The following is a 12354-nucleotide window of genomic DNA, read 5'->3' on the forward strand; positions in this document are numbered from 1 at the left end:
TAAAAAGCAGAATGCAGTATTTAGCAAACATGAGTCACAGGCTGCAAAGTAGGGTTCATGACAGGGAGACACTGATGAATGGGATTAGATCTAATTGAGGTTTGGTACAAAATGATGGCAAGGATTTTTCTTTTGCTAGCACTCATGTTAATATGTACGTGAGCAAGTATTTTGGGAAACTATGCTAAGTTAAAATTAGTTGGCAAAGTTCTAAAGTGAAATCAAATATTAATATATGCATTTCAATAAACACTTCTAGGCTACAAGTGATTGATACAATTACTGTACTAATCATAAATCTGGATTCTTTTTAACAGCCTTGTGACTCATGGAATTCGCAGATGCAAATGTACAGGTGAATGAATTTTAACTATTTAAAAGATAAATAACCTTAAGGTACTAGTGAATTAACCAAAACAATAAACATTTTATAATGTATTCATAAGACACTATTGTGGTTATTGCAGTAATTAATGCCTACAGAGATAATATCAGCTATTTACGAATATCACAAAGAGAGAATACATTTTAAGAACTGTTACAGTCCTTTAAATTAATCCAGCATTCTGAGTAATAAATCAACCATAACCTTTTGAAACCTGTCTCCGTGGGAAATAGCAGATACCATGTTTTCCTCTCCGTCTCATTTTCCTAGTATTCATGCTTATGTAAGATGGGAAAAAAGAAAACGACAATGCAAAGAACCTTTTAATTTACAGTGATATTTGCAGTTACAGGTGAATAACTGAACAATGCCTTGTGTACAAGGAGACTAAGGGCCAAACGAAATGTATTTAGGGCTTCAAAAAAGACTTTCATTGTCTATTGGCATTGATTAAATTTTGTTGCCAAATGGGAAGATATATGAAAGATTCAGTTTATAAGCATTTTGCTTCTTCATATTTATTATACGAGGAATTAGTATAGAGATCTTTTTTATAAAATGAAACATCTTTGTATTCAAGTAATTACAGGGGAAACAAACTTACATAAGAACCCTGTATTCAATCAGAATATCTGTACTATAAGAAACTGGTTCTACTAGTATCTTTTATTGTACTCTAAGATAAAATCACTGACATGGGGTGCAAAATTTAAGAAAAGGAAAGGTTAGAGACAGAAATATTACTAAATGTGAGTTTCCAGATGGATAATGAGGAAATCTTGACTTTTCATTTAATGTCAGAAATTTTATCAGTTCCATAATTAAACCCTGCTGCCGGCATCCCCACCCTGCATGGCACTCAGTGAGTGCTTTCTCTGTTTTCCAGACCCAAAATAGGTGCATGTTTTACTCCAAGTCAACAGACATGTAGTTTGGAAGCAAAGATTTTAAGTCAAATAAATATCTATCCCAAAATTAAGTACTGACATTGGTAAAGTATTAAAATTAACAAAATTAAAAAAGTTAATTTCTTCTTGAATAAGAAGTAATATAGGCTTATTAATATAAGAAAAATAAAATTAGTCTATATAACAAAAATATAAAAACTAAGGATATCTTTAATTAACAAATGTATAAGACATATATGAAGAAAATTCTAAAATTTTGCTGAGGAACATACAAGAGGGTATTCATATGGAGAGGCAAACTATTCTAGAGTGAGAAGATTTGACAGTAGGAAAATGTGAAGACAAAATTAATTTACAAAATTTTTAAAAGATTTTACTTCCTTGGAATCAGAAAAAAATGATTCTGACAGACATTTCTGAGTCAGGGACACTTTAAAAACAAAGAATAAAAAAGGGGGACCAGCACTGCTATATGTCAAAAAATACTATAAACTATTAGTTTTTAAAATAATAGTTACTAGCTCTAGGATAGACAAATAGGCAAAATAATAAGATAAAAATCCAATAAACAGAATTACCTATGACTACTGTATGTAAATTAATGGTGCCATAAGGATAGACTGTCAATATATTATACAAGAATGACTAGCTCTTTGGAAAAAAATTAAGTTAGAGTCTTGCCTGTTAACATATGTCAAAATAAATTTGGAGTAAATGGAAGCAAAAATTAAAAAAATTTATAGGTGAAAAGGCCTTTTGAGGAATAATTCCAAAGGCAGGGGGGAAAAAAAAACCAAATGAAGCTATTTTATTAGATAAGAGTTTAAAATTTCAGTATTAAAAAGGACATCTCAAACAAAGTTAACAGTAAATGATAAACTTGAAGAATATACTTGCAACATGTATCTTACAGGAAAGAGTTAATATCCTTTGATGATCTCATCTAGTCCTATGGCTTTAAATATCATCTAAATGTTAACAATTCTCAAATTTATCTTTCAGTTCAGACTTCTAAACTCCAGATTCTTATATCCAACTGCTTACATGATATCTCCACTTGGATGTATCTTAGACAAATTTAAAATGCTCCAAATTGAACTCCTAATCTTCTGTCACCTCTACCCTATAAACCTGCTCCACCATCTCTTTTAAGGTGACTGGATTCTTTCAGTTGCGGAGTTCAGAAATCTTAGTCAATTTTGCCCTTTCTTTCTCTCACACCCCAAATCCAATTTGTCAGGAAATCCTGCTGGCTCTACCTTCAAAATATATTAGAATCTGACCACTTCTCACCAACTCCACTGCTACCAACCTGGTCGAGCTACCACCATCTTTTACTTGGGTTATTGCAATGGTGTCTTAAGTTTCAACCCTTGCCATATGACAATCTATTCTCAACACAGAAACCAGAGGGATCTTATAAAAACATGACTAAGATATGTTACTTCTCTGCTTAGATCATGCCATAGTTCCGTTTAGTTCAGAGTAAAAGCCTATGTCCTTATAATGACCTACAAGGTTCTACATGATCTGCCTTTGTACTTTGATGTATCCTTACCATCAGATAAGTGCCTGGCACACAGTAAAAGTTCAATAAATATTACTGAATGAATGAATAAACATCCATATCTTAAGCTCTTGTAAATAAGTAACAATTTTTGCTATACATGACTATGTGAAAAAAAATGTTCAAATGATTGGCTAGGTCATTCACAGAAAATATATCCTTAAATAGATGGAAAAAAATACACTCAAGTATACTAGTAAGCAAAGAAAAAACAGAAAGAAGATAATATTTATGACTATTAAAGTGGCAAAGAATCAATAATTAATTAGCAAAGACAAAAGAGGGAGAGAGAACCCCAGATTTAAAAGGATTTAATAGATACATCCCAACCAATGACAAAGTATGGGCCTTGTCTGGATACTGATATAAAAAAGCTATAAAAAGAAATCATTTACGGGACAATGGAGGAAATTTGAACACTGATGGCATTAGTTATGAAAAGGGCATTGTGTTTTCTTTTAGAGACACTAAGATGTAAACGGAAGAAATGATATGTTGCCTGAGTTTTCCTTCAAAATAATCCAGTGTAGATATAGATGGCGTGGAGGAAAGTAGGTGGGGTTCTCAAGACTAGCCATGAGATAATTCTTAAAGTTAGGTGATAGGTACAGTACATGAGGCTCAGTATAGTTTTCTTTGTATTTCTATGTGTGTTTGAAAATGATTTTCTAAAAATTAAAAATATTTTAACACCAACAGCTGGAGAAGTTAAAAGGAGCTCATTTTCTTTTCTTTTTTTTAATCTTAAAAAGTATTTATTGATATCTCTCTGTAAGTGAATCAACTGGGTGTAAAGTGGCATAAACACAGCATTGAAAATCAGCTAAACCCCATAATAAAAATAAGTTACAAAAAAACCCAAAAAAACAAAAAACCGAAAAACAAAGACAGTGAAAGAGAGAGAAATTCTTACAAAATTCGTTCAGGGGCTGTGATGCAACCTGGATTGACCACATCTAGACCCACACCTGGATGAGACATAAGTCTGGACACTCTTGGGGCTGAGAGGATTGGTGAGGTTGGGTGAGCAAATGCAGACCCTTTAAAGTAATACTGCATGGTACCCATTCCATGGGTCCCAAATCTCCAGGTTCAGGGGAATCTTCCTACAGCTAAAACATGCATGGGAAAACCAGAGGATGGTACACCGTGTGATCGGGAAAGGTTTCTAAAACGCACCTCATCTATTCATCTCCTGGTGCTCGGGTTCACCATTCCAGCCGCTTTACTAACAATCTCCCCACTTGGAGAATCAAGGAGCTCATTTTCTTACACTGTTCATGGGAGTTAAAATTGGTACAACCATATAGGAGAGGGAGAAGTTACTTAGCAATATATATTAGAAACTTTTAAAGAAGTGTAGATTTCTTGAGCCAGGAATTCCACTTTTAGGAATTTATCATAGGGGTAATCAGGCATGAGCACCAGGATAAATATATATTTGCTCACTACAATATTATTTATAATAATGAAAATTTATTAAACAACCTAAATTCCTAACAATAGAGTACAGATTTTATCAATTATAATCTCATCAGATTTTTAAAAACACAGTGTGTGTGTTTTAAATACAAAGAATGTAGCTGATCTAGTAAATACTTTTTAAAGCACCAGAAATAAAATATTCAAACCCCACAGCATTTAGTAATTTTGAAATTTAACAACAAAACCACTTGACATTACAGGAGTATAGGAAAAAAGTCAGTCGCACATGTATAAGCTTAAGATGAATGAGACACATTTGACTCATGTTTTGCTTGAGTTGAATTTTACTTCTAAAATTTGTTAAGACTATTTATTGATAAATTTTAGCAATATATGCTATTTGGCTATTGCTTCATGTCTTTAGAAATTCAAGAGTAAATTTCACTATTTACTTTTTAAAACGAACTATTTCAATATTCTAAGACTAAGAAAAATAAACATTTATAAATGGACTCACTTTATACCCCTTCCCTGTTATTCATCTTTGACTCTCTCTTCATAATGAATATAACATACATAATTCATGGAATGAACAAGACATATTAAGCAAATAGTTAATCTATAAAATCACTTGAATATTAAAATAATAAAGTAAGAACAAAACATAATAAAAACAAAACCTGCCTTCTGGTACATTTTCAGAAGAAAGTTCATGATTATAAAAGGTAACATAACCTCAATAGTCTTTCCTTTTGAATATATTGTGAAAAAGAATTCAGAACCAAATAAATGTTTTGTTTTACTGTTGACAAGTATAGTCTACGCAATTACACTGTAAGTGAAATACAGATTTTTAAATAAGGGATAATGATCATCACATAGCAGGTGGTCAGTATTTCTCAATCTTGGTGTTAAAACTCTATTTCCTCTCCAACATCTTGAATGCACTATAAATAAAGAATCAAGGCCCCAAAGGTATGAGAGAATCTGAAAAAAAATCTTAAGTTTTCCTTCTAATGATCTCAACGAGGTCACTTCTGATGAGGATAATGCTTTATTAAGAGAAAAAGAATATACATATAACCCCAACTTGCCTGTCATCTTAATGTAAAGATATAGTATAGGAAACCTAATAATAAGAGACCTAGGTAATTCAGAGCAACCTCTCTACTGAAGGCAAGTAAAAAATCTGGACAAAATATAAAAAACACAGGCTTGAAGGCACAGGAGAGCTAACAAGATTGTGAAGAATTATAGGCAGGTATCAGGAGGAAGTTGAAGGCTCAGGAAAGTAATCTCTGCATTTACAGCTATTTTCCCCTCAAGGTTATTTGCTGATGCTGGAGGTGGCAGAACAGCTTAGTAGCATTGTTGAGAGCTTTGTAGGACTGGGATGCAGGAACCGGAATTTAGTGCCTACTAAAGGGAGTTCTTCCTAAACCCTCCCCAATTTGAGTTGGGGCACAGTTAAACTCCACAGGGTAAACTAGGAGTAGGCAGGTCCTCGCAGAAGCTGAAGTTCAGTTTCAAATTATCTCAGTCTCTAAAACTGGACTGAAATGATTTTAGACTGCTAATGCCAAAAGGAGCCTGGAATAAGCAAATATTAATCCTCTCTGAGGAAGACATTGTTATCAGAAGCCTCAAAGCATTTCTACAAACGATTCTGCAAATACATGTGGGATGCACAAAAATTATCATGCATTCAAGGAAATGCACGTGAAAGAAATCCAGCAGAAAGAGAACAGAAACAGACACAGTGGGTTCTAGGCTTGGTAATTCTCAGGCACAGACTTCACCCACCGTATTCAGTGAGAATTTCTGCAAAGAAATGGAAACTATAAAGAAAGAATCAAATGGAAATTCTGGAATTGAAATATAACTGAGATAGGGAACTTGATGGATTTAAGAACCATTTGACACAGCTGAAAAGAGAAACTACAGAATATGTGAAAAGAAATTTCCAGGAAGAGAAAAAACAATGAAAAGCAGAAGAGAGTAAAAGTCATAGCTAAGACAATAAGAAGGTACCATGTAATATAATTGGAGTCTCAGAAGTAGAGAAGAGAATAAAAGTGGCAGAAGCAATATTTGAAGATATAATGGTTAAGAACTTTACAAAACTGCTGAAAAATAATGCAGACACAAATTCAGAGAGTCCTGTGAACCCAAGTAAGAGAGGGAGGAATAAAATAACATTTAGGCACAATACAGCAAAACTACTAAGACTCCAAAGACAAAGAGAAAACATTTTAGGAAGCCAGAAGTCAGATTATATTCAAAGGAGCAACACTTAGAATGAAAGCTGGCTACAAAAGCAACAACAAAAACCAGGAGATAATGAAATGATATCTTTAAAGTGCTAAAATAGAAGAACACCAAACTGGAATTCTGTACCCAGCTAAACAGTCTTCAAGAAAATAAGTAAGCTACATACATCTTCAGAAGTAATTGAGGTTATGAAATTTAAGATAGGGAGATTATTTTAGATTACCTGATGGGCTCAATCTAACCATATGAGCGCTTAAAAGCAAAAACTTTCTCTAACTGTAGGCAGAAGAGATGAGGCAGAAGGGAAGGTAAGAGAGATCTGAAGCATGAGAATGACTTGACCTGCTTTTGTTGGCTAGGAGATGAAGTGATGAAGAGGGCCACATGCTAGGGAATAGGGGTGACCTCTAAAAACTGAGTGCCTGCACAATGCCAGGTACTTTAGCAAGTTTGGGCTTGCTCTGAATTCGAGCTGCCTGGCCAATAGCCAACAAGAAAACAGGGACCTCAGCCCTACAGCCACACAGAATTGAATTCTGCAAACAACCGGCATGAGCTTCGAAGCACATTCTCCCCCAGAAACTCCAGACAGGAGACCCAACTAGCTGACACCTTGATTATAACCTGTGATACTTGAGGCAGAGTAACCAACTGAGCCTGCCGGACTTCCAATCTACAGAACTCTGAGATAATAAATCAGTGTTATTTTAAGTTGATATGTTTGTATTAATTTTTTAGCGTTGCAATAGAAGCCTGATATAAATGGAAAAATCCACAGTAAAAGATGAAGTTTTTAATAGTTCACCTCAGTATTTGATAGAACATGAATTAAAAAATAAGTCAGTAAGAACAAGATTTGAAGAACACAACCAATTTGACCTGACTTAATATATTCTTTAAAAGCATAATTGAAACATTTACACCAACTCTATGCTGGGCTTTAAAGAAGTCTCCACAAACTTCAAAGAATTAAAATCACTAAAAATAAGAGTTGCAAATTTAAAAAGAATATACATTAATTTAGTGTTACTGTTTTTACTTTGGGTTAAGGTAAAGATGAGACATAAACAAATGTAAAATCTCATAAACATTTGTATAAGAAAACTTTTGGAGAGTTTGACAGATCATCTTAATTAAAAAAAAAATTATTTGTTCTCTGACCCAGCAAATTAGTTCCTAGGCAACTAGTACACATGCAGACACGGGAATACAGTAGTCTCCCCTTAACCAAGGGGGAAAACATTCCAAGACTACCAGTGGATACCTGAAACTGCAGATAGCACTGAACCATGTGTTTACTATGTTTTTTTTTTTTTGCCTATACATATCTACCTAAGGTAAAGTGTAATTTATAAATTAGGCACAGTAAGAGATTAACAACAACAATTAATAATAAAATAGAACAATTCTAACAATATACTGTAATAAAAGTTTGTAACTGTGGACTCACTCTCTCAAAATATCTTACTGTACAAATTTAATGCCTTTTCCATCTGAACTAAGCACTTACCATGCATTGTGGCCATAACTTTTGCAATTTGAGGTTCAAGAGCAAAACTAACATGAATTTCTTCTTCCTTCTTCATGGCTTCATGGATAGAGTATTCGCTCTTCTCATAAATTTTAGCAACCACAGCACGTGATTTATTTTTCTTTCCTTATTAAGTCTAGAATTTTCACCTTTTCACTTAAAAGGAAGCTCTTTATGGCTTCTCTATGGCAAACCCAAATTGCTAGCATCACTACTCTTGCACTTTGGGGCCATTATTAAGTAAAACAATGGTTACTTAAATACAAGCACTGCAACACTGTGACAGTCGATCTGATAGCCAAGATGGCTACTAAATGACAAATGGGAAGAATATGATGGACAAAGAGATGAGTCACATCCTGGGAAGGACAGAGTAGGGCAGCATGAGATTTTATCATGATACTCAGAACAGTGTGCAATTTAAACCTTATAAAGTTTTTATTTCTGAAATTTTCCATTTAACATTTTTGGACCTCAGCTTACTGCAAGTAACTGAAATGGTGGAAAGTGAAACTGCAGATAACTACTGTATATGGGCATGCTCTCTGTTCACCAATAGAACAATGGTTAAGTAAATGATGGTACATCTATTCTCACAACTATTAAAAAACATGCTAGATTCTTTACGTATGTACCCTAAAACTGTTCAAATAAACTAAACAAATAAAAACAGTTGTAGTTTAATATATATACAATATGCTAGCATTCATGTGAAATGCAACAAAAAGCTAATGAGTTAATTATCTAATACAAATATTATACACACACTGTAATGATAACCAAACTGTTAATAGGCATTCATCTCTAAGATAGCACAGAAGATTGAGGTTCTGGGAAAAGTTGAAGAGGGCACTCTACTGCTATAGAATCTGAATATTTTAAAACCAAGATTATATGTTAGTTTTTCAATTAAAATGTCCCATGCACACTTTTATGAGAGCAGAGACATCAAGTGATCTGCCAACAGAAAAACAGTAAATTCTACACTGTTAGTTGATCTTAAGAACATACAAGATTGTTATGTATTACAGAATATAATATTCTTAATTATAATCTTCAGTCTTTAACAGAGGTTAAATTTTAAAGAAGGGTAGAAGTAAAATTATCTTATCAAAAAAAGGTAAAATAAAATAACTTTACTGCCAGAATTATTTAGAACATCAAGCATACTTACTCTTATACCTTTGAAAGATACTGGTTAATTGAAATGATTCTGAAGTTAATTCTCCCATTTTCACAAAATAGCAAACCTACTAAAAAACTTGATTGATATTGTAACAGAGGCTACTCCTTAGAAATAATGTTATTTACTTAATGAAATAAAATCTGTACTTACAACAAGGAGAAGACTGAACTGGTCCAAGTTGTGGAAAGGTCATAAGAATAGAAACCCCTGGTAGATCATTTTGCTTTGCATGTTCAGTAGTTTGGTCAGCCCAAACCACCACTTTCTTCCTCTCTACCAAATGTTCAATTTCTTTGAAGTCAGACTCAAAAGTAGCATTTAACAGGCCAGATTCTTTTAATGCACAATACTGTTTTCTTAGGGCTGGAAGTAAAGCATTCAATACTCTGCATACAGAAGGTGACAAGAAAAGAAAGATAAATACTAAATTTTAAATACATTATTATGGTTCTATGCAACATCCAAAGTAATAGCAGATGATTAAAATGGTTCCCTGTACATATTTTCCTTTAGAATATTTCAATCAAATACCTCAAATATTCTTAATACATTAAGTATAGATTGGAAAGAATGTTGGATGGGAATTACAAGCACCAGGCTGTAGTCTCAGCAAGTCTTCACTTGCTTCTATATGACCTTGGATAAGGCACTACCTGAGGTTTCTCCTCTATAATGTGGGGTACGACTGGACAGCCACTACTTTCAATAGGAGATTGTTTTCAGAACTATGCAAAGCATAATGTGGTTTACAAATCAAAAGTAGTGTTGTTATTGTTAGTAAATACTATGAGATTGAAATGAAATATTAATACACTGTCAAACGATGAAGGTCAATTTAGGTATATAAGATTTAAAAAATAAAAAGTGAACAAAAGTCAACTTTCCTTGAAGTTAGCTCTTCATGAGCTAAAGCAATAGCTTTCAAAGCCATTCGAAGGAAGAATTGTGGAAAAGTATGGTGGGTACAGGAAAATGATGGGGCATTGGATTCTTGGCTCTGATTCAAAATCTCGCCCATTGCTGTCAATCAGAGCAGTACTAAATGCATCTTTTTATGTATTAGACCTCCATGAAGAGTGTTCACTGAAGAAATGCCAGAACTAAAAGTTATAAGTGGTTCCTAACTTTTATATCAACGAAGACATCAAACAACATGAATAATCTTGAAATGACTTAGTCCTGGTGTTCCAGCTGACTCATAACATCCAGAAGAATAGAACCATCTGAAGTAGGAATAGGGCAGTGGGAGAAGAATAGGCACTAATTTTAACACTTAAGGAAATAACTGCTTTATTATCTAAGAATCTTAAATATTTAGATAGCAGTACAAATAGTCTGTGACATTTTTCTTTTTGGTGATAGTGGGGAGTATGCCATTTAAGCCAAGTAGGTAACAATTGTAGGGAAAAGTCATTAATCAGAAAGTCAATAAAAACAGTTATTTACAACTGCTTTCCTTTTGGAAAGTCTAGAATTTTGATTCACCCTGCTAGGCACAGGGCACCTATTCAACCAGCTCCCAATAAAAATCCAGGACACTAAGTGTCAGCCTAACGAGATTCCAAAGTAGACGTCATTTGACATGGGTCATTACAACTTTTTTCTGGAGAACTTAAGCACAACTATGTGGGCCCACTGGATGAGGACACTTGAAAGCTTACCACTAACTGGTTTCCTTTGTTCTTTGCCCCATTCACCTTTGCCTTTTGCTGATTTTGTTTTGTATGCTTTTACTCTAATAAATCATAACTATGGAGTCAACTATATGATGGGCTCTGTGAGTCATCCTAGTAAATTATCAAACATGGAGGTGGTCTCAGGGACCCAGGACATATGTTATTTATGTATATATGTGTGCATGTATGTATGTTTGTATGTATTTATGCATTCATAAATTTATTTTTAAGTTTTTGGACTCGATATTGATATATATTGCAAAATGATCATCACAATAAGTCTAGTTAACATCTGTCACAGAATTCTTTTTCTTCTGATGAGAACTTTTAAGATATACTTTCTTGGCAACTCTCAAATATGCAGTACAGTATTATTAACCATAGTTGCCATGCTGTACATTACATCTCCATGATTTACTTAATAACTGGAAATTTGTACTTTGTGACTCCCTTGACCAATTCCCCATCCCTGCCCCCAACACCCCACCACCAACCTGTATAATCTGTTCTCTGTATCTATAAACTTGGGTTTTGTTTTTGTAGCAATGAACACAGGTGTGCTTTATATTTTGTGTTAGTGTTTTCATTTTCTTTGAAAAAATACCCAGAAGTTGAACTGCTGTATTATATGACAGTTATTTTTACCTGCCTATGTTTTCTACTCAGGGTGTTATGGTTTCAGATCTTACGTACAAGTTTTTAATCTATTTTGAGTTAATACAATTTTGTGTATGGTGTAAGATATCCTTTGGCTTGTTGCTGTGCACTTTTCCCAGCACCATTTATTGAAGAGACTATCCATTCCCTATTGTATATTCTTGGCACCTTTGTTGTAAATTAATTGACCATATATGCATGGGATTATTTCTGGGATCTCTATTCTGTTCCATTGATCTATGTGTCTGCTTTTGTGCCAGTACTATGCTGTTTTGATTATTATTGCTTTGTAGTATAGTTTTAAATTGGGAGTGTGGTCCCTCACACTTTGTCTTTCTCAAGAATGCTTTGGTTATTTGGAGTCTTTTGTGGTTCCACACAAATTTTAGAATTGTTTGTTCTAGTTCTGTGAAAAATGCCATTGAGTATTGATAGGGATTGTTCTAAATCTGTAGATTGCTTTGGGTAGTATGGACATTGTAACAATACTAATTCTTCCAATCCATAAGCATGGAATATATTTCCATTTATTTGTGTCTTCTTCAATTTCTTTCATGAATGTCTTATAGTTTGCAGTGTACAGGTCTTTCTTCTCCTTGGTTAAATTTATTCCTAGGTATTTTATTCTTTTTGGTGCAATTGTAATGGAATTGTTTTCTCAATTTTCTTTTTGATAGTTTGCTATTAGTGTATAGAAACACAACAGATTTCTGTATACTGACTTTTGTATCCTGCAACTTTACTGAAT

The 12354-nt window shown here is 33.6% G+C and overlaps 1 protein-coding gene across 1 annotated transcript in view; it reads right to left on the bottom strand.

The window, feature by feature from the left end:
- The window catches only part of KIF18A (kinesin family member 18A), a 78781-nt gene that overhangs the window by 23276 nt on the left and 43151 nt on the right, over positions 1–12354 (bottom strand). Inside the window, exon 13 of the mRNA XM_024764693.1 lies at positions 9424–9659. Within this exon, the coding sequence (XP_024620461.1) occupies positions 9424–9659 (236 nt within the window). The remainder of the gene's footprint in view (positions 1–9423; positions 9660–12354) is intronic.

This window comes from Neophocaena asiaeorientalis, unplaced genomic scaffold (assembly GCF_003031525.2).
Source record: "Neophocaena asiaeorientalis asiaeorientalis breed wild unplaced genomic scaffold, Neophocaena_asiaeorientalis_V1.1 scaffold230, whole genome shotgun sequence".
NCBI lineage: Eukaryota > Metazoa > Chordata > Mammalia > Artiodactyla > Phocoenidae > Neophocaena > Neophocaena asiaeorientalis.